This window comes from Heloderma suspectum, chromosome 4, assembly GCF_057233095.1.
Source record: "Heloderma suspectum isolate Gila_16-S chromosome 4, 16-S_ref, whole genome shotgun sequence".
Taxonomy (NCBI): domain Eukaryota; kingdom Metazoa; phylum Chordata; class Lepidosauria; order Squamata; family Helodermatidae; genus Heloderma; species Heloderma suspectum.
The window spans coordinates 179475827-179498940 of record NC_139461.1 but is presented as its reverse complement, the minus strand read 5'-3'; the positions used below and the strand labels follow the sequence as shown (position 1 = coordinate 179498940).

Here is a 23114-nt window from a genome sequence, read left to right as displayed (position 1 = left end):
GGCATCCCCTACTTAGGACGCCATTTGTGTCTGCACCAGCCCAGCAGCTGCTGGTGGCCCCACTGCGGGTTGGCCCGGCTGGCAGCTCTGCGGCCTGGCTGTAGAGTGGAGCCGGCCGGGCAGGATTCCAAGGGGGAGGAACGGATTGCCTTCCCCCCCACCGAGGATTCTGGGGGGAGGAATGGATCGCCTCCCCCCACCTGCAGAACCCAGCGGAGCCAGGTAAGTGGGGTTTCGTACACCCCTATTCAAACCTGAAGAAATGAAACTTAAGTGGAGAAATGAAACTAACACTTAGCTGGAGAAAATGCCCTAACCGGGCGCCAGCTTGTCTGGCTGAAAGGGGGGGGTATTGCGGGTGGGTGGAGTGACAAGATGTAAGGGCCTCTGATTGGTGCACCCCAGTCGCACCACCAGTCAGGGAGGGGCAGGCTGAGTTGCCTTAAACTCATCCCCCCTCCCAATCTCAGCTCTCTGGCTTGACACAGCTAGAGAGAGCTAAAGACCCACCTGGAAACAACGAGGGACACCTGCCTGCTGGAGACCGGCTTCATCGTCGTTCCAGCCACCTGGATTCAGCGTGCTTCAACGCTCCCAAAAAGCTTCTCTTCCATGCTGGCACTTGTCGTGGCTCTTGGGTTGCCGGCGCTCGTGGCGGGTCACGCACGCTCCGGCGTGGCTCCCTCAGGGCCGGTGCCTGCCGGCCGGCGGGAGTGCCAGCGTTGGTGGAGGTGCATGGTGGGACGCGGTGCCTGTCGCCTCCAGCGCTCGCTTTCCCCTGGGGCTCCGCGCTCGCGGCGGTATCATGCCTGCCCCCCTCGCCTGCTCTTTCCTTCCCACCGAGTTTGACAGCATTGCGGTGGCGGCGCACATACACGGGCGCCGCCCCTCGGCCTACGTTTGCTGCCTCAGCGGGAGAGCCGGCGGCAGTGCCGATTGCGTGCGCCCGGGTGTGGCGCTCGTTGTCCCCTCCCCTGTGGGGGTGTGAGCCCTGGTGGCGCGTGCCCACCCGCTCACCTGCTCACTCGCTCACTCCCTCGCAGCCCGCCCGCCTTCCCGCCTGCCTGCCCACCAGCCTCCTGTGGCCGCTGCTGTGCCCTTGCACTGCCGTGGCCCCGTTGATTTTCCGTGCCAGCAGGGGCGCCGGCATTCGTGGTGGCGGCGTACATGTGTGCGCGGTGCTGGTGATTGGACTGCCCCTTTTGGGCACCGGCACTCTCGGCAGCGGCATGCCCTCCCCCCGCTCCTTCCTCACCGGCAGTCGTCTGCGTCGGCTCTCGCCGCCTCCCGGGGGTGCGGGACACTCACGGCGGCAGCACGTTCCCCCCAAAATTAATTAATTAATTAATTAATTAAATAAAGGGGCAGCCACGGATCCCTGTTGGGCACCTGCCTTGGCTCCCGGGTCGTGGGCACCCTCGGCTGGGGGCGCCCGCGCTCAGGCGCGGCTCCATGGCCGCTGGCCCCTTGCTGCGCCTCTTGAGCACCAATCCCCTCCTGTCTAAAGCAGTAGTGGTGGCACTCCCCTCTTCCCATCCCCAGGCTTCTCCGCCTTGGCCTTGAAAGGTCAACAGATCTCGAGACCTGGGGGGTGCTGCCTGTTGTCCTGGGTGCCCAGTGAGTTGCCCACTGGAACCTCCTGCTGCGGGCTCTTACCCCGCCGCATTTACTCCTTGGGGTGGTGGTTGGAGTGTTTGACTGGGTCCTGGGACCCGGGCCCTTATTTATTTCTTGCCAATATTGGCCAAGCTTAGCTCACTTTCTGCATCATGCCCCCCAAGAAGGGCCAGGGTGGAAAGAAAGGAAAGGGGAGGGCCCCACCTCCCCTCCCCTAAACACTGCTGACAAGGCCTGATTCTGAGTCTGATGAGGATGCAGACCCGGTACTGGCTTCAATTCTTTCTCGTCTCGAAGCTGCTGAGCATTCCTCGGGGATCCCTCCCCCTCCCCCGGCAAGGCCTAAAAAACCCTCGGTGGTCCAGCCCAAGTGAACGCGACAGCAGACCCAACGCTCACTGCTTCTTTCTATTTCAGCTCGCCTGGACACTATTGAAGCATCCACCCCGTCTTCCTCGGCTCTTCCGGATGGCTCACCACCCACGGTGGAGCTCCTCCCTTCTGCGGCCTCCTCTTCCCTGGGTGCACAAGCAACAACATTGTTTTTTCCAGTCGGGGATCAGAGCATGCCCACACTGGACTGCTTTGGCACCTCAATTTGCCTGGCCGGGCATGGGGCAGGTCAACCCCTGGGGTTGGATGCCATGGTTTACCCTTCAGGGTGGCCCAGTCCCCCCTCTCCCACTTCTTCCACTTACTCCAGCCCCCGCAGTCAGTACTCCTCAGCCCATGGCCCCAGTCTCAACTTCCAGTTCAACTGCTGAGGTGGCCAGCCCACCCATTTCACTGGGGCCTGGTGCCTCATTCCCCTTACTGCTACTGGCAGGAGATGCCTCGATGTCAGCCCCACCACCATTCCAGCCTCATCCGCTTAACACCGCCTGCGCCAGTGTTTGGGAGGGGCCTGCCGGTTCAGTTCGGGACCCCCTGTCTCCCCTACCACCTCCCCTGCCAGCCCCACAGATGGCCTTGGCTGATCCATGCGCCAACCTGGGATGAGGATCCATGCCCACAGGTGCTACTTCTTCCCCTTTTGGCTTTCACTTGACCATTGCCACCAGAGAAAGGATTTTGCGGGGAGAATTTACCGATGTCTTCACCCTGCTCTTTTGTGAGCCCGAGCCCAGTGACAAGGATAAGAACCGTGACCGGAATCCTGATCAGAGCAAAGGTCGCAAGGTGCCGCGCACCTGGGCGAACTGGTTGCCAGGCTTCAACCTGGTTGCCAGGTTGCCAGGCATCCTGTTGGAGGATGCCAGGCTGGCATCCTCCAACAGAGATTCCCCGAGAGGGCTTGGCTCCTCACCAAGTATCTCGACATAATATACAGGGCTTACATGGAATATGAAGGGAGTGCATGGCTGGCCTACGATGAGGCCTTCCAAAGGAGGGCCGCCATTGATCCTTCCATGCACTGGGATCTGAAGGACCAGGACCTTTGGCTCTAATTTATGACCCCTTCCAGGCTGGGCTTCAGCAACAGGTCCAACAGCGGCCACATCCTTGCCAAGCTGTCGCCCGCAATGGCCGGCTGGCCTATTGCAGGTCCCGGGGTTCAACACCGCTGGCTGTGCTGGGAGTTCAGCTCCAAAGGTTCCTGCTCCTGAAACCCATGCCGCTTCCAGCATGAATGCTCCCTTTGCAGCGGTCAACACTCCTGAGCCACTTGTCCAAGGGCCAGAGGTTGGAGAGGTCCCCCAAGGGATGGCCGTGGTGGCAGGAAACAGGGCAGTGGGCATCCTCCCCCTCCCAAAGGGCCCCAGCCCAGTTAAGATTCTTCCACTCCTTCAGCTTCTAGGGCATTACCCAAACTGGCGGGCAGCGTTCTACTTGGAATGCAGCTTCACACTGGGTTTCAGGATCCCCTTTAGGGGTCCGCACAAGCTGTATTTGACCGGTAACCACCGGTCTGTCCTTAGCATGCGGTGCTTGGTTCAAGATAAAATTAACAAAGAAGTTCTGTCAGGTCGGGTCATCAGCCCCTTTTCCTCACCAGCGTTACCTAGGGTTGGCGGAGAATTTCTCCCCGAAACTTCGGGGGGCTGAGCACCAATGTGTTCGGCCCCCCGAACAAGTTTCGGGGAGAAATCCTCCAAACCCCCCGCCCCCCGCCCCCCCCGGGACGGGACTTACCTTCACCGAATGTCCCTCCCGGTGGCTGGTCCGGCTGGCGGTTCGGCGGGTGTTTGAGCGAGGCGGGAGCGGCAGCCGGTCTTTTGACCGGCTGCCGCCGCCGCCATTGCAATGAAAGAAAAAAAAAACGCCCCCTGATAGGCTACGTGACGATTCACGTAGCCTATCCCGGCTAGATTTGCGAAGTCAGCCGTGATAGGCTACGTAAATCGTCACGTAGCCTATCACGGGTGACTTAAAAAAAAAAAAAAAGTTTGTACGGATAATGGCGGCCCCCATAGGGAGCCGCCATTCCCGTTCCTTATTTGGTCGCTGTAGTCTACGTAAAGATTTACGTAGACTACGGCGAAAATAAGGGCAACGCTATTTGCATTGCCCTTATTTTCGCCATAGTCTACGGAAACATTTACATAGACTACAGCAACTAAATAAGGAACGCGAATGGCGGCTCCCTATGGGGGCCGCCATTATCCGTACACACTTTTTTTTTTTTAAAGTCACCCGTGATAGGCTACGTGACGATTCACGTAGCCTATCACGGCTGACTTCGCAAATCTAGCCGTGATATGCTACGTGAATCGTCACGTAGCCTATCAGGGGGCGTTTTTTGTTTTTTTTTAACTTTCGCGTTCGCGGCCGGGCGAGGCGGGAAGCTTCCTCCCTGGCCTGAATTTCGGCCGGGGCGAGGCGGGAAGCCTCCCCCCCGGCCTGAATTTCAGCTGGGCCGAGGTGGGAAGCCTCCCCCCCCAGACGGAACTTTGCGGGGGGACCAGCGAAGCGCCTCCCCCCCACCGCGAACATCCTTCGAGGAAAGGTAAGGGACTTTCGTCCACCCCTAGCGTTACCCAACCTTTGGATTTCCCCTTTGGGAATTATCCCCAAGAAATCGCCCGGTGAGTTCAGGTTAATTCAAGACCTCTCTTTCCCCAAAGGCCAGTCTGTTAACGATGAAATCCCAGATTCCCTATGTTCTGTGTGTTATACCTCCTTTGATACTGCAGAAGCCATGATAAGAGCCCTGGGCCGCGGGGCATTGATGGGCAAGTGTGATATCAAATCCGCTTTTCGCATTTTGCCTATCAATCCTCTGGATTTTGATTTGCTGGGATTCTCCTTCCAGGACAAATTTTACATCGACTGCGCTCTCCCCATGGGATGCTCCATCTCTTGCGCTATGTTTGAAACGTTCAGTACCTTTCTGGAATGGGCCATAAAGGATAAGACAGACTACGGCGATGTGGTCCATTATTGGATGACTTCCTGGCTGCTGGACCCGGGGGCGGCAGTCAATGCTCTGACCTAATTAGGGCATTCATATCCCTTTCCTCAGACTTGAGTGTCCCTTTGGCACATGAGAAGACAGAGGGCCCATCTGTTATTTTGACATTCTTAGGGATCGAGCTCGATACCCTCGCAAAGTGTTCTTGTCTCCCTTAGTGATGTACAAAAGTCACTTATCTGGTCCCGCAGCTTGCTTCGCGGTGGGGGGGAGGCGCTTCGGTTCTCTCCCCGAAGTTCAGGCTGGGGGGGAGGTACCCCGCCTCACCTGGCTGAAATTCAGGCCGGCGGGGGAGGCGCCCCACCTCGCCTGGCCGAAATTCAGGCCAGGGAGAAGCGCCCCGTCTCCCCGGCCGCGAAATAAAAAAGTGAATGAAAACACACACACAAGCATGATAGGCTACGTAACGATTAACGTAGCCTATCATGGCTAGATTTCCAAAGTCAGCTGTGATATGATATGCTACGTTAATCATTACGTAGCCTATCATGGCTGAGTAAAAAAAAACAAAAACGCACGTACGCAAATGGTGGCACCCATGGCCGCCGCCATTTGCATTCCTTATTTGAGCCTGGGTAGTCTACGTAAAGATTTACGTACAATGCTGCATTGCCCTTATTTTCGCCGTAGTCTAGGTAAATCTTTGCGCAGACTACCCGGGCCCAAATAAGGAACACAAATGGCAGTGCCCATGGGCGCCGCCATTTGCGTACACACTTTTTTTTTTCATAGTCACCTGTGATAGGCTACGTAACGATTAACATAGCCTATCACGGCTAACTTTGGAAATCTAGCCATGATAGGCTACGTTAATCGTTACATAGCCTATCACATGTGTTTGGGTTCTTTTTTTCATTCACTTTGTAATGGCGGCGGCGGCGGCCGGTCAGAAGACCAGCCGCCACCCCCGCTGAAACACCGCCGAAACGCCACCGGGACCCGCCGCCGAGAGGGACATTCGAGGGAGGTAAGTCCCAACCCGGGGGGGGCGGGGGGGCGGAGAATTTCACCAACAATTTCGGGGGGCCGAATGCGTTGGCATTCAGCCTCCCTGAGATTCGTGGAGAAATTCACGGCCATCCCTAGTCTCCCTCACGATAAATTGCTGATCCTTAAGGATAAGCTCCAGACCATCCTGCACCTTCATAAAGTCTCCCTTAGAGCCCTCCAAGAAGTCATGGGGCATTTGAACTTCGCTTGTAGCGTGGTGGCCCTCAGCACCTTCCTGTGATGGCGATTCTGGGGAATGCAGGGTCTTCAACTCCCGTTAGGGATGTACGAAAGTCCCTTACCTGAACCCAAAGCTTGATTCGCGGTGGGGGGGAGGCGCTCCATCCCTCCCCCTGAAATTCTGGCTTGGGGGGGAGGCTCTCCGTCCCTCCCCCCCAAAATTCTGGCCGGGGTGGAGGTGCCCCGGCCCTCCTGCCACGAATCCTGTCCTGCCAGGATGCAAATGGCGGCGGCCGTAGCCGCCGCCGTTTGCGTCCCTGCAGTCAGCCATGATAGGTTACGTAAATGTTTACGTAGCCTATCACGGCTGAGTGAAAAAAAAAAAACCGAGCGTACGCAAATGGCAGCGCCCATGGGTGCCGCTATTTGTGTTCCTTATTTTGGCACGTGTAGTCTACGTAAACATTTACGTAGACTACGGCAAAAATAAGGGCAATGCTATTTGCGTTCCCCTTATTTTCACTGTAGTCTGCATAAATGTTTACGTAGACTACGTGCCAAAATAAGGAACGCAAATCGCGGCACCCATGGGCGCCGCCATTTGCGTACACGCAGTTTGTTTGTTTTTTTCACTCAGCTATGATAGGCTACGTAAACATTTACGTAGCCTATCATGGTGTTTTTTAAAAATCCAGCCGTGATAGGCCACATAAATCTTTACGTAGCCTATCCCGTTTTGTTTTGTTTTTACCTTGGAAATGGCAGCGGCGGCAGCTGGTTGGAAGACCAGCTACTGCAACCGCCACCGCCGAACCACCGCCAAATCGCCACCGAAGCCGCCGCCGCCAGGGACATTCGCACAAGGTAAGTCCCGTCCCGGGTGGGCGGGGGGGCAGACTGTTTCTCCACCAATTTCAGGGGGCCGAATGCACTGGCATTCGGCCTCCCCGAGATTTGTGGAGACATTCTCTGACATCCCTACCCGCATCATCGCACCAGAGTCACCTCCGCTATGCGCATGGACCTGCAGGTATGGCTTAAAATCCTGAGGGGTTTTAATGGCATCTCCTTCTGGAGGCGCAAGTTACTTCTACGAACCGACCTGCAGATCCATTTGGACGCTGCCAGCACCTTTGATTTTGGTCTAATTTGGCGAGAGCGGTGGTGCCTGGGCCAGTGGCCAGAGAGCTGGGCTGCCGGCGGTATTTGTCAGGACTTCACCTTCCTGGAATTCTTCCCCATTTACGTAGCTCTACACATTTGGGCAGACTTGATGGCCAACTCTGTCGCCCTTTTTTGGTGCGACGACATGGCCGTTGTGCACATCATTAATACATTATCCTCCAGAAACCAAAGGGACGTGAATTTAGTTAGAGCATTTACCCTCCAATGCCTACACAACAACATATGGTTCCACGCCCGCCATGTGCCGGGTCTGGGGAACCCTGTTGCCGATGCTTTGTCGTGAAACCAGATCAACAGGTTCCATGCATTGGCTCCATGGGCGCATCTGCTACCAGACCCCATGCCAGCCGAATTGTGGGAGATTGGCACTCTCAAGTTGAACACGCTATCCTGAACTCTTTAGCCCCCAGCACTAGAGCCGCCTACGAGAGAGCAGGTAGGGAGTTTCGTGCCTTCAGGTTGCAGGACTTGTGGCCCTTACCTGTGGACCACTTGTTACAATTCTGTGTACAGCTGCATAACAAGGGACTGTCCGCTAGGACCATTTCGGGGAGGCTCGCCTCTTTGGCCTTCTGGGCCAAAGTGCGAGGGGTGGAGGACTCCACCTCAGATTTCCGAGTTAGGAGGGCTGTGCAAGGCTGGGTGCAGATGTCACCTGCCCCGCCGGATTCCAGGCATCCTTTGTCTCCAGTTATTCTTATAGGGCTCCGGGGATTGTGGCCCTCCATTTGCTCTTCTCCATATGAAGCCCCCCTCTTTCACGCTGCAGCTATAACAGCCTTTTTTGGCGCCCTTAGGATTTCAGAACTGGTCTGGGCTTCCAAATCTGACACCACCGGGAGGGCCTTGAGGTACTCCGATATCCAGATCCATCCCAACCTGATTCACCTCCGTGTTCGACGGTCGAAAACTGACCAGTCTGGCAAGGGAGCATTGGTGGCCCTTAGCCAGGCCCAGGCCGAGGAGTTATGCCCTGTCAGGGCCTTGCAGGCTTTCCTTGGGCACCGTGGGGAGAGTGAGGGTCCCCTATTTTGCCATGTTGATGGTTCACCACTGACAAAGTTCCAATTCTGGGCAGTCACTAAGTCAGCCTTGTCTACACTGGGTTTGGGGCATTATCATTTTGGGACCCACTCTTTCCGCATTGGGGCAGCCTTCACGGCAGCTGCCGTAGGTTTTTCATGCAAGCAAGTGAGGGCTGTAGGGAGATGGCACTCCAGGGCCTTCCGCTCTTACATTCGCAAGTTGCCAGATGCTTCATGATGCTTCTCTTCACCTTCCCCAATGTTTTATTTAGATGGGATTTGACCTACGCCAGTATGGGTGCTCATTTGTGGGCACAGTATGGTTTTTTGGGCTGCTCGCAGAGCTTCTACATCAGCCTTCAGATCCCGGCTGCAGTTTCCCCAACAGGTGGCAATACAATGGCTCGGCCGGCGGGGTATACAATGGGATGCTCTTCTTCTCACACTCTTTCATCGAGGTTTGGTCAGTTTCCCTCCACAGGTCCTGGTGTTGCACCTGGGAGGAATGACCTGGGCTGCAAGCCTGGAAAGGGCTTGATCGAGCAGGCGTTGGTCGATTTGCAGACGATCTGACATCGCTGGCCGGGGGTGATCATATTATGGTCCTCAATGCTCCTGAGAATCATGTGGAGGGTGCAGAGCAATGCTGCCATGGAACGGGCCCTACGCAAGGTGAACAGAGAACTGGCACGTGGGATGTCAGAACATGGCGACGGATGCATCAACCACCTGGGAATCCGGTGGACTAGGAGGGAGCTTTACAGGCAGGACGGTGTCAACCTGTCAGACATAGGGAATGACATATTTTTGTCTGATCTGCAAAGGGGACTGCGGGAAATTCTTCTGCGCAGGTGGGGGGAGTTTCACAAGCAATAGGCTTGTGACTCCTGTGGCGACTAGGACGGGCAAAACAGGAAAGGGAGTAGGGATGGTGTGCATGCAGAGGCACCTTATGGTGACAGGTGATGCCTGAGGCCTCCCGAACGGGTTGTGCAGCTCAGCAGGGGGATAAGGGTTGCCTGGGAGACCAACCCTACTCACTCACCCAGGTGTTGTGCGGCACCGGGTTGGGGGTGACACCAGAAGATCTACCTTCACCAAAAGGGGCGGTCCGGAGGGATGGCGAGATCACCGCCACCCCTCAGGCTGGGTGTGTTTTCACCCAAGAAGTGCCAGCTTCTGACACTGACACAGTTAGATGCCCGTCCTAGTTACCCCTTTGCAGGTATTTCAATAAATGTGGCCCAATTTTCAACCCAAGCTTGTTGTCTGGGTCTTCTTTGACCCATCTCCGCTCGCAATGAAACTACTCCTGGCAGCGTTACCCACTCCCAACAGAAAACTCCAGGCCTCTAAGCCTGACCTTTTTTTTTTTTTCTTCCCCTCCCTTTTCACTCTGTAGGCCTCAAACCTTCACAGATTGTTTTTTGGGGGTTTATACACACATTTAGACCCCCCAGAAAAGAGCAAGATAGAAACCCAAATAAATAAACCAGGAGCTTACTTCTGAGTAGACATGCATAGGATTGCACTGTCAGGCTGCAATCCTATGCACACTTACTAGGGAGTATGTTCCATTAAACTGTGTGGCTTCAAGGTAAACATGCATAGGAATGGGCAGTTAGTAAAGCAGGGTACCTGGAATAAATAGTGTACTTTTGAATTAATGTTTCTTTTAAAATCTATTACTCACATTTGTGCTCCACCTTCTTCCAGTGAGCCCAAAGTGGCATACACAAGGTTATCCCATTTTATCCTCACAACTCATTCAAGAAATTCCATGGATGAGCAGGAATTTGAACTTAGGTTTCCTTGATGCTTGCCCATTACCACCACATTGGCTCTCCAAATGCCAAGCTTTTGCATACCACCATTCAGCCTAGCAAGTCCTACTGATCTATTTGTTGTCTGCTAGTTCAAGCTAGTTATTCCGCACTGTTGTGCAAGTTTTTTTTCTTAAGCACAGATGGCATTTGCTTAAACCAAATAAATAATATTCCACATAAACAGAATATTGGACATGTGGCCTCCTTATATTTTGTATTATAACATAAATTTGATCCATGTATGTGTGTTGCAAATGTATAAATGTAAAAGACATTTAAGAGAGCAATCATATGTCCCCTAGACAGCGTCTGGGGGAGATAGGATTTTTCAATTTCCCAGCTCCGAGCTCATAGACAGTGGTATGAGCTCGCAGCCAGGAAACTGTGCTCCCTGCCCCTGTCCCTGCCCATCATAGCCAGGGTGGAGAGAACTGTGGTGGCTACACATCTGTGCCTGTCCATACTCATAACACAGAGCATGGGCAGGGTGAAAAGGGGGTGTTCCTGGGGGCAGGGAGGGGAGGAGACTGCGGAAGCTGTTTCAGACAGCTTCCTATGCAGTCTCCAGCCCCATTCATGCCCCCTCCCAAAAGCCAGCTTAGACACCCAAAATCAGGCCTCTAAGGAAAACTTCAGAGCAGCCAGAGTGTAGAAACAATCCTCTTCTCCAAGCTTCAGCCGCCCTGCATTGGATAGTAGGCATGCTGGAGAAATTTGAGACAGACTAAAATGAGCTCGGATTTCTAAGAATCTGACCTGCCAAATCTGCTGCATAGTGACCCCCTCAGGCCGCGCGGAGTCCGTGGAATTTGGATGATTTTTTTTTCCTTTCCCTTATAAGAAAGAAAGCATATAAATTCATAAGAAAATATGTAAGTTTCTGCAGAGGAAACTTGAATGGAATGGGGGACAATACACTATATGTTACATACTGAGTTAAATTATGTAAAAACTTACATAATTATTTGCGTATTCTTCTGCATGACCCAAAGAAATAATAATATTTGCATCTGTCTGTGGACAGACAATGGAACAGAAGGCACCTGACAATCTGCGAAAAACAGACAGAGCAGATTTTACACAGTCCATACATCCCTATTGGATAGGTGGTCACCCCTGACTTCAGAGGAAGTAAGAGGTGATGACCTTTCTTAATAGGATTGCACCCGTAAGGTATTAAATTAACAAATACAGTTCAGTCAATGTATTGCAAAATCTAATGAGTGTGTGCCAAACCTGTAAATATATTTAAGATCTGGGTCCATTGGGGAGAATTTACATGCCAAAGGATCATTTGTCCCTGGAGATCATGGGGTTGAACCACACGTTGGCAGCATGAGGTCTGTTGGGCATCTCACTGGCTGCAAATGACATCTGCTATGTCATTTCCCACTGCAGATCATGGGGCTGACAGTTCAACCCTAAGATCCTTGAGTGCCATTTTTTGGTGGCAAGGTGCAATGAAAATTAAATAAATTATCCGCAACAGCAAAAGCACTGCCAGTACATTTGACCTGAAGGAAAAACCCACTGGATCTCTCCTGGCTTTGGGCTTCTTCACATGGAGCCTTTATCCTGCTGTTGAGGTTCCTCACCCACGGAAGGTTGCAGGTCCTTTTCATAATGTTGTCAACCTCCAGGGCACATCCAGAGGTATTTCCTGGTTATTCTATGTTAACAAGATCTGGAGAAAATGAGGTATCAAAATTATATTGGATTGTTGCACTATTAAAACAGCCACTAGATACTGCTGTTTCATTGAGTTCTATGGAACCTTGAAAATTAAAAACTTCCCCTCTCAGCAGTCATGTGGCCACCCTCTGGAAGCCCACTGTAAATGGGGAAAGGCTCCACAATGGGAGGACTGCGGGTTTTTTCTTTAACATAAAGGCAGCCTTTGTGGAAGCCCTCTGCCACCTGCTATCTCATTCCCCCTCCCCAAGCTGAGGCTCCCCCCCGCTTCAGGTAGAGAACATTGGCAGACACAACTTGTGCTGCTCGAGATATTTTGGCCTACAACTCCCATCATCCTTCACCATTGGCTATGGTGGCTAGGGCTGATGGGAACTGTAGGCCAAAACACCTGGAGGGCCAGAAGTTACCCAACTGTGGGCAGAGAGAAGGGATAGCTGGAATTGGAGAGCAGTTGGGTGTAAGCAGAATTGAGGTGAGGGCCTGCTTGAAGTGAGTTAATCCCACCTTGATTCTGCCCTCTGCAATTCAAGTAGGGGGTGCTTAGCCATTCTTAGTGGCATTGTTTGTGGTATCCCATTCTCTTGGTGTTTCCTGTAAAGGTGAGTCACCCATGGAATCCATTACGGAACAAGGAAAAAACCAGCAGCCAAAGGAAACAATGGTGCTTAAGCACCCACAGGTAACAATGGCACCAAACAGTATAGAAAAAAGTCAATAGTCTCACAATCTGTTTTCCAGGGGATGGGGCAGGGGAGTCTACTCTATCATAATTGCAGGTTTTCATGGAAAATTGAAACTGGCATATACTGAGTGCAATTTTTGTTATAACTATGAGAGTCCCTTCTTTGGATACAATATAGAAAATGGGCATTTTTATTGGATTAAAGTCTAAATAGAAATTCAGGTACAAATATATTATCCAGACCTTTTACAACAGAGGAAAGCAGAAAGTAAGAGGAGTCCTTTACAAGGTGTGTTATTATTACAGAATAAGGTAGCGGAACATTTTCTCCAATGAAAAATTCTATGGTTGTGTTAGTAGCAGTGACTTCCTAGAGGTCAGGGATGACATGTTAGATAGCAAATGAATTAACATGAATAAAACAAAACCAGTCACTGATGGAGATGAAATCTGAGACTACAGAGTTGACACCATCTTCCCTCTTAGAGATTGTCACTTGCTCACCAGAAGATTAATTCAGCAAGCATTTCATTAACAGCAGTGTTCATGGATGGGTTTCCCTATCAAGTTGGGCTTGTAATTTATTTTCCGTAATAGAAACATACATAGCAGTTATTGTGGCAATACAAAGTGAAGATGTTACAGATTCAAGATAGCAGCTTACTCCAAACCTTGCAAAACCAGCAAAGAGGAAAAACATAATCTTTTGCTTCTCTTCTTCATGATAGATGCTTGCTCCTTAGAATAACCTCATCTGTTCAAGGTTGTTTTGAATGAAATGTTGAAGAGGGTTATCAAGTGGAATCCTCTCAGACAAGCTACAATGAGCAGGAGTATCAGCTGGTGCAAATGTTGCTAGATACTGTTGTGGTAGCGTGAGAGCGACCCCAGTAAGTGGATTAACCTGAGTTAGTGTAGTGGTGATCAGTATATGGAATAATATTATTTTTCATCCCAAAGCTTAAGAATTGTATTAAGGCTATGGATGAAATGATAGGGTAGTGGAAAATGGGGAACTTTCCCTGAAAAATGTAGCAACCAAGACTGTTGATGCTTCCTGTGCTTTGCAAATATTGCACTATCTATTCCTAATTCTTTGTTGTTCAGTCATTAAGTCATGTCCAACTCTTCGTGACTCCATGGACCATAGCATGCCAGGCCTTCCTGTCCTCCGCACTCTCCCAGAGTGTGCTGACCTGATAGACAGAGTGCCTGAGGAACTATGGACAGAGGTCCATAACATTGTTCAGGAGGTAGCAACTAAATCCATCCCAAAGAAAAAGAAATGCAAGAAAACAAAGTGGCTGTCTGATGAGGCTTTACAAGTAGCTGAGGAAAGAAGGGAAGCGAAAAGCAAGGGAAAAAGGGGAAGATATATCCAACTGAATGCAGAGTTCCAGAGAATAGCAAGGAGAGACAAGAAGGCCTTCTTAAATGAACAATGCAAAGAAATCGAGGAAAACAACAGAATGGGAAAAACTAGAGACCTTTTCAAGAAAATCGGAGATCTCAAGGGAACATTTTGTGCAAAGATGGGCATGATAAAGGACAAAGAAGGCAGGGACCTAACGGAAGCAGATGAGATTAAGAAGAGGTGGAAAGAACAGACAGAAGAACTATACAGGAAAGATCTGAATGTCCCTGATAGCCATGAGAGTGCGGTCACTGAACTTGAGCCGGACATCCTCGAGAGTGAAGTCAAGAGGGCCTTAGGAAGCATTACTAACAACAAAGCTAGCAGAGATGACAGCATTCCAGCTGAGCTATTCAAAATCCTAAAAGATGATGCTGTTAAAGTGCTGCAGTCAATATGCCAACAATTTTGGAACACTCAACAGTGGCCACAAGACTGGAAAAGGTCAGTTTACATTCCAATTCCAAAGAAGGGCAATGCCAAAGAGTGTTCAAACTACCGCACAATTGCGCTCATTTCACATGCTAGCAAGGTGATGCTCAAAATCCTACAAGCTAGGCTTCAGCAGTATGTGAACCAAGAACTACTGGAAATACAAGCTGGGTTTTGAAGAGGTAGAGGAACTAGATCAAATCGCCAACATTCGCTGGATCATGGAGAAAGCAAGAGAATTCCAGAAAAACATCTATTTCTGCTTCACTGACTATGCTCAAGCCTTTGATTGTGTGGATCACAACGAACTGTGGCAAATTCTTAAAGAGATGGGAGTACCAGACCACCTTACCTGTCTCCTGAGAAACCTGTACGAGGGACAAGAAGCAACAGTAAGAACCGGACATGGAACAACCGATTGGTTCAAAATTGGGAAAGCAGTATGACAAGGCTGTATATTGTCTCCCTGCTTTTTTAATTTATATGCAGAGTACATCATGAGAAATGCCAGGTTGGATGAATCACAGGTCGGAATTAAGATTGCCGAGAGAATTATCAACAACCTCAGATACGCAGACGATACCACCCTAATGGCAGAAAGCGAAGAGGATCTAAAGAGCCTCTTGCTGATGGTGAAAATGGAGAGTGCAAAAGCTGGTTTGAAACTCAACATTAAAGAAACTCAGATCATGGCATCTGGCCCCATCACTTCCTGGCATATAGAAGGGGAAGAAATGGAAGCAGTGACAGATTTTATTTTCTGGGGTTCCAAGATCACCACAGACGGTGACTGTAGCCATGAAATTAAAAGACACCTGCTCCTTGAGAGGAAAACTATGGCAAACCTAGACAGCGTAGTAAGAAGCAGAGACATCACCTTGCCAACAAAGGTTCATATAATCAGAGCTATGGTTTTCCCAGTAGCAACATAGGGCTGTGAGAGCTGGACTATAAGGAAGACTGAGCACCGAAGAACTGATGCCTTTGAACTGTGGTGCTGGAGAAGACTCTTATGAGTCCCCTGGACTACAAGGAGGTCAAATCAGACAATCCTAAAAGAAATCAACCCTGACTGCTCATTGGAAGGACAGATACTGAAGCTGAAGCTCAAATATTTTGGCCACCTAATGTGAAGAGAAAACTCACTGGAAAAGACCCTGATGCTGGGAAAGATTGAAGGCAAAAGGAGAAGGGGACGGCAGAGGATGAGATGGCTAGATAGCATCACCAATGCAATGAATATGAACTTGAGCACACTCCAGGAGAAAGCGGAGGACAGGAAGGCCTGGCGTGCTATGGTCCATGGGGTCACGAAGAGTCAGACACGACTTAACGACTGAACAACAACAACAAGAAAACTGAATTTTGAGGGCCTGCTGTTTTGCTTCAGAATTGTCTCAAGTTTTGCCCTTTCCTGATATATTTGGGTTGATATGCTGAAAGTTATCCATTTCGATAGGACTTGGACAATAATTTCTCTAAAACATATACTCAGTAATATATTCAGACCGAAGACCTTCACAAATATGCAATATAACTCAAACTTGTGGACTTTTGAAATAAGAAGATTGCCTTTAGAAGATCATTTGCAAAGTAATATTAAAATTCATTATTAACAGTATTATAATATTATTATTATCCATAACAATTATTAACAGCATTGCCCATTGTAAATGTTCTAATTATTACAACCTGATACTTGTACAATTTTGCAGATGAATGCTACTGTCAGACCTGTGGAATTGCAGCAATTCAATGCAAGGGCAGGAAAATGGCAAGATATGGTACTAGATGCAGTATTCATCCATACCTTCATCTGAGACCTTTGTCTTCCTTTCCTTGAAAGTATCTGAGTAGTTCCTTCTCAAATCTCAGAAGGATTGCTAAATAACATTTCCAAGGGATGGGAAGGTGGTTCAGTTCTTCCCCTTTACCCTTCCCTGTGACCTGTGGAGATATAAAATAGTAAAAGAAATGACAGAAACAAAATTCAAAGTGATCTTGATAGACTGGAGCGCTGGGCAGAAAACAACAGAATGACATTTAATAGGGATAAATGCCAAGTTCTGCACCTAGGAAAAAGGAGCCAAATGCAGTTACAAGATGAGGGATACTTGGCTCAACAACACTACAAGCAAGAAAGATCCTGGAATTGTTGAGGATCATGAACTGAATATGAGCCAACAATGTGATGTGGCTGAAAAAAGGTGAATGCTATTTTGGGCTGCATTCATAGAAGCATAGCTTCCAAATCCTGGGAAGTACCAGTCCCCCTCTAATCAGCACTGGTTAGGCCTCATCTGGAGTACTGTGTCCAGTTCTGGGCACAGCACTTTAAGAAGGATGCAGACAAGCTGGAGAAGGTTCAGAAGAGGGCAACAAAGATGATCAGGGGACTGGAAACAAAGCCCTATGAGGAGAGAATGAAAGAACTGGGCATGTTTAGCTTTGAGAAGACTGAGGGGAGATAGGATAGCGCTCTTCAAGGACTTGAAAGGCTGTCACAGAGAGGAAGGCCAGGATCTCTTCTTGAGTGCAGGACATGGAATAATGGGCTCAAGTTACAGGAAGCCAGATTCCAGCTGAATATCAGGAAAACGTCCTGACTGTTAGAGCAATACGACAATGGAACCAATTACCTAGTGGGCTCTCCCACACTGGAGGCATACAAGATGAGGCTGGACATCCATCTGTCAGGGATGCTCTGACTTGGATTCCTGCATTGAGCAGGGGGTTGGACTCGATGGTCTTGTAGGCCCCTTCCAACCCTACTATTCTATGATTCTAGGAACATTTTACAAATGTGTTTACTCTAGGGATGTACGAAAGTCACTTAACTTTTGACGAAATGTGATTCGAGGTGGGGGGAGGATCCCCGTCCGTCCCCCTGAAATTCTGGCCAGGGGGAGGCACCCCATCCCTCCCCCTTGAAATTCTGGCCGGGGGGGAGGCGCCCCATCCCTCCCGTCGCGAATCCTGGCCGGTCGGGTCTGCAAATGGCGGCGGCCGTAGCTGCCGCAGTTTGCGTCCCTGCAGTCAGCCGTGATAGGATATGTAAATGTTTACGTAGCCTATCATGGCTGAGTAAGAAAAAAAAAAAAGAACGCGTGTACCCATGGGCGCCGCCATTTGTGTACGCGCGGGTTTTTTTTTTTTACTCAGCCATAAACATTTACATAGCCTATAACGGTATTTTTTAAAAATCTAGCCGTCATAGGCTATGTAAATCTTTATGTAGCCTATCACGTTTGTTTGTTTTTGTTTTTTTTCTACTGGAAATGGTGGCGGCGGCAGCCGGTTGGAAGACTGGCCGCTGCAGCCACTGCCACTGAACCGCCGCCGAACCGTTGCGGGAGCCGCCGCCTCCAGGGAGATTCGCCCAAGGTAAGTCCCGTCCTGGGGGGGGCGGAGGGGGGCAGACCGTTTTGCCACCGATTTCGGGGGACCGAATGCACTGGCATTCAGCCTCCCTCAGATTCGTGGTGAAATTCTCTGACATCCCTAGTTTAATCTGCATAGTTGACACAATCTCAGAATTCAACCTGATGAAGAATTTGAAGTACCATGACACAAAATTCTGATTTTTAAAAGTACAACACTAAAGTATTAACTAAAAAATAAATATTCTATAGAAAAACTATATTTTCTCTCCATCCCTCTCTCGTTCTCTCCCTTTTGTTAAAAGATATTCAGAATTTTAATATATGCTGTTAAACATTACTTCCCTATGGACATAAAGCCTAGGGATGTACGAAAGTCCCTTACCTGAACCTGAAACTTGATTCGTGGTGGGGGGGAGGCGCTCCATCCCTCCCCCTAAAATTCTGGCCAGGGGGGAGGTGCCCCATGCCTCCCCCTGAAATTCTGGCCTAAGGGGAGGCGCCCCGTCCCTCCCACCCAAAATTCTGGCCGGGGGGGAGGCGCCCCATCCCTCCCACCGCGAATCCTGGCCAGCCGGGATGCAAATGGCGGCGGCCATAGCTGCCGCCATTTGCGTCCCTGCAGTCAGCCATGATAGGCTATGTAAATGTTTACGTAGCCTATCACGGCTGAGTGAAAAAAAAAAACCCGTGCGTATGCAAATGGCGGCGCCCATGGGTGCTGCCATTTGCATTCCTTATTTTGGCATGTGTAGTCTATGTAAACATTTACGTAGACTACGGTGAAAATAAGGCGAACTCAAATAGTTTTCCCCTTATTTTCGCCGTAGTCTACTTAAATGTTTACGTAGACTACACGTGCCAAAATAAGGAATGCAAATGGCGGCGCCCTTGGGCGCAGCCATTTGCATACGCGCGTTTTTTGTTTTTTTGTTTTCACTCAGCCGTGATAGGCTACATAAACATTTATATAGCCTATCACGGTGTTTTTTTAAAATCTAGCCATGATAGGCTATGTAAATCTTTACGTAACCTATCACTTTTTTTGGTTTTTTTTTTAACTTGGAAATGGCGGTGGTGGCAGCTGGTCGGAAGACCTGCCCCGCAGCCGCCGTCGCTGAACCACTGCCAAACCACCTCCGGAGCCGCTGCCGCCAGGGACATTCGCACAAGGTAAGTCCCATCCCGGGGGGGGCGGGGGGGCAGACCATTTTGCCACCAATTTTGGGGGGCTGAATGCACTGGCATTCGGCCTCCCCGAGATTTGTGGACAAATTCTCTGACATCCCTAATAAAGCCACCATGAAAAAGCTGCTCCAGCTCAGATCAAGTTGCCTATTGCCTGCAACATAATACTGTGTAATAACTCTTCAACTCTTGATAACATCTATCTTCAGAGATAAGTATCCATATATATCAGGGATTCTGTTATAATACCATTTTTTTCTTGACAGGAGAATATGCACTTTAACTCTGATCTAGCAGCAGCCAATTTGTCTCCCCCTTGTATTAATAATATATTGTGTTATTAAAAATGACAGTAATATTTTCTTTCTATTGAAGAAATCTCTCTTTTTATACAGCCTTGTCTATTAGAATGTAACCCACTTATTTATACAGTGCTATCAAGATACAAGGTGGTTTATACAGCTAAATAAAATGCAAATGACAAAGACTTTGCTTGAGAGCTGCAGGACACACAGGAACAGCCACCATGTTTTCTGAGAGGGGCAGCACTGATGTAGGAAGGAGTTACTCTGAATGTATGCCCAGATCCATGTCCTGTTTGTGATGCCCCAGTCCTTTCATTATTGTTATTGAAATCCAGCATGATATCATCATTCTACATCACTGAAGAAGAAAGTCTCTGTACCCATGTGGCAAGGCCTCCTGTGACAGTGAAAACTGTGGACTTGTGGAACCCACTGGATTCCATTAAGTTCCATTCAACTCTGTGCCCATCTCTGATTCTGGCTTTCAGACAGAGGTGATTCTGTATTTCTGCTAAAATAAAAGTCAAACCAAGTTGCAAAATACATGGAGGAGTTTTAGGGGGATTTAAGATGAGTGAAATGATTTGGAGGGTGGGAGGATGTTCACACATTTCCAAGTTGCCCTCATATAACTGTGTAGAGGAGAACAAATCTCAAAGGTGCATTTCAGTCCAAACTAGGGATGTACAAAAGTCACTTACCTTTAACAAAATTTGATTAGTGGGAGCGGGGAGGTGCTTCATCCCTCCCCCTGAAATTCTGGCTGGGGGGGAGGCACTCCGTCCCTCCCCCCCGAAATTCTGCCTGGGGGGAGAGGCGCTCCGTCCCTCCACCCCCGAATCCTGGCCGGCCGGGCCGCAAATGGCGGCGGCCATAGCCACCGCCGTTTGCATCCCTGCAGTCAGCCGTGATAGGCTACGTAAATGTTTACGTAGCCTATCACGGCTGAGTAAAAAAAACCAACAAAGCGCGTACGCAAATGGCAGCACCCTGTATTTATACAATTATATAAATATAATTATTTATAATTACCAAAATAATTGGTTTTATTAAACCAATAAAACAGTTTAAAACAATAAAATTCTACAATAAAAACATTTTCTAAAATACCCTAACCCACCCCAAATGCCTTCCTGAACAACCATGTTTTTAATGCACGACAGAAGCTCATTAAAGAGGGGGCATGACGGAGTTCCCTAGGGAGGGAGTTCCACAGAGTGGGGGCCACCACAGAAAAGGCCTTCTCCCTCGTCCCCACCAGTCTAGCTGTCCTGGCTGATGGGACAGAGAGAAGGCCATCCAAGGCTGATCTTGTTAAGCGGCCTGTCTGGTGCTGCTGGATGCGCTCCTTAAGATAGGCTGGGCCGGAACCATATAGGGTTTTAAAGGTCAAAAACAACACCTTGAATTTGGCCCGGAAAACAACTGGTAACCAGTGCAACTCCTTCAGCACTGGAGTGATGTGATCTCGCCGGCGGCTGCCTTTAATCAGGCGAGCCGCCGGCCGTGTTCTTAACCAGCTGCAGTTTCCGAACCATCTTCAAGGGTAACCCCACGTAGAGCACATTACAGTAGTCTAAACGAGAGGAGACCAGGGCATGTACTACCGATAGGAGCAGATGGTCGGGAAGGAAGGGACGCAGCCGCCGTATCAGATGGAGTTGATACAGCGCTGTCCGGCTCACAGCTGACACCTGAGCCTCCATGGACAGTTGGGAGTCCAAAATGACCCCCAGGCTGCGGACCTGGTCTTTCAAGGGTAGCCGTACCCCATTCATCACCAGGTCAACATCCCCTAGCCTCCTCTTGTCTCCCACCAAAAGTACCTTGGTCTTGTCAGGGTTCAGCTTCAGCTTATTCTTCCCCATCCAGCCACTCACCGTCTCCAGACATTTGGACAGGGATTCTCCGGCCAACCTTGGTGAAGATTTGAATGAGAGGTAGAGCTGCATGTCATTCGCATATTGATGACACTGCACCACAAACCTCCTGATGATAGCCCCCAGCGGCTTCACATAGATGTTAAATAGCATCGGGGAGAGGATGGAACCCTGTGGCACCCCACAAGTAAGTGGCTGCGGGTCTGAAACCTTCTCTCCCAGTGCTACTCTCTGGTACCTGCCGGAGAGGAATGACAGGAACCACTGCAATATGGTGTCTCCAATGCCCAACCCCTCCAGGCAGTCCAGGAGGATACAGCGGTATCAAAAGCCGCTGAGAAGTTGAGGAGAACAAGGAAGGAGCATTCACCCCTATCCAGAGCCCTCCTCATATCATCTACCAAAGGCGACCAAGGCCGTTTCTGTCCCATGCCCAATTCTGAAGCCCGACTGAAATGGGTCTAGATAATCAGTTTCTTCCAAGTGTGCGTTCAACTGCACCGCCACCACCCACTCAATCACCTTGCCCAAAAATGGCAGATTTGAGACAGGGCGAAAGTTGTTCAGAACTTGAGGATCCAAGGAGGGCTTCTTTAAGAGCGGTCTTATCACTGCCTCCTTGAGGGCTGATGGCATCACTCCCTCCTCAAGGGAGGCGTTCACCACCGCCCTGATCCCCTCACCCAGTCTCTCTCTGCAGCCCATAATGAGCCAAGATGGGCAAGGATCAAGTAAGCAGGTGGTCGGCCGTACCGATGAAAGCACCTTGTCCACTTCATCAGGAGGAAGAAGCTGGAACCGATCCCACAAAACCGGTTTGCCACAGGCCACCTCTTGCTCCCTAACTGTATCCACAGTGTGCAGAGTAACACACCTAATCCGATCAATTTTATCTGCAAAGTGCCTTGCCAAAGCCTCACAGGACGCCTTAGAATGCTCCATCGACAAATTCATTCACTGGGTGTGGATCCTTATGTGACCAAACAGTACCATCCATGCACAACAGGCTTGAGGGAACCCCAAGGTTTGCAGACATACAAAATAATCCATGGGGGAGGGACCCTCCCCCCCAAAAACCCAGCACAATGAGGAATGGACATGTTCAGTGGCTGTGGAGGGGAAGGGGCTGCAGCTCAGAGGGAGAGCACCAGGCAGCTTTGCGTGCAGAAGGTCCCAGGTTCAATCCCAGTCATCTCCAGGTGGAGCTGGAAAAATGCCTGAAACCTTGGAGATCTGCTGCCAGTCAGTGTTGACGATACTGGGCTAGATGGACCGATGGTCTGACTCAGTATAAGGCAGCTTCCTGTGTTCCTATGGAATAATGTCGGACGGAAGAAATGAGAAAACAGCAGGAGTTTCATTTCATTTCTTGTATTACATTTCTATACTGCCCAATAGCCAAAGCCCTCTAGGAGGTTTACAAAAATAAAACCTTAAAAATACACTATAGTAGCATAAAATAAAAACCATTTGCAATCAAAAATGTAAACAATTTTTGACAATCAACAACAATAAATCCCAGGACCTGTTAAAAACCCTATCATATGCTGTCAAATGCCTCGGAGTAGAGGAATGTCTTTACCTGGCGCTGGAAAGATGACAATATTGGCACCAGGTGGATCTCTCTGGGAAGAGCATTCCAGATACAGAGAGCCACCACGAGGGATGCCAGAGAATTCCACCATGAATTGAAATGGGGTCAAATTGCCATCAATCCGTGCTGTGGGATCCTCCACAGAACGACACCATGAGGGCCTGCGGAGCTGGCATTCACGCGGCTCCTTTTTTGTTGTTGTTCGCTAAATGGCGGAATTAACAAACATAATTACAGAATGAAATCCATAAATCAGAAGGATAGAATGCGAATGGGTTTCCCATTGTTAGGGTAATTAATACGTCTTTT

The 23114-nt window shown here is 49.8% G+C and overlaps 1 protein-coding gene across 1 annotated transcript; it reads left to right on the top strand.

The window, feature by feature from the left end:
* Positions 1–2622: 2622 nt before the first annotated feature.
* LOC146347810 (uncharacterized) lies at positions 2623–8647 on the top strand. The gene is made up of 3 exons (XM_084851620.1): positions 2623–2926; positions 3416–3514; positions 7674–8647. Exons 1-3 carry the CDS (start codon positions 2623–2625, stop codon positions 8645–8647), a joined length of 1377 nt encoding a protein of 458 aa, XP_084707746.1.
* The last annotated feature ends 14467 nt before the right edge of the window (positions 8648–23114 follow it).

Bases quoted from the DNA above. Each gene is read 5' to 3' on its own strand.
- LOC146347810 (XM_084851620.1), top strand. From the start codon at position 2,623: ATGCCCACAGGTGCTACTTCTTCCCCTTTTGGCTTTCACTTGACCATT. The intron at 2,927-3,415 runs GTATCTCGACAT...TTCAGCTTCTAG, and splicing joins AGGGCTTGGCTCCTCACCAA to GGCATTACCCAAACTGGCGG. The intron at 3,515-7,673 runs GTAACCACCGGT...TCGTGAAACCAG, and splicing joins GCACAAGCTGTATTTGACCG to ATCAACAGGTTCCATGCATT.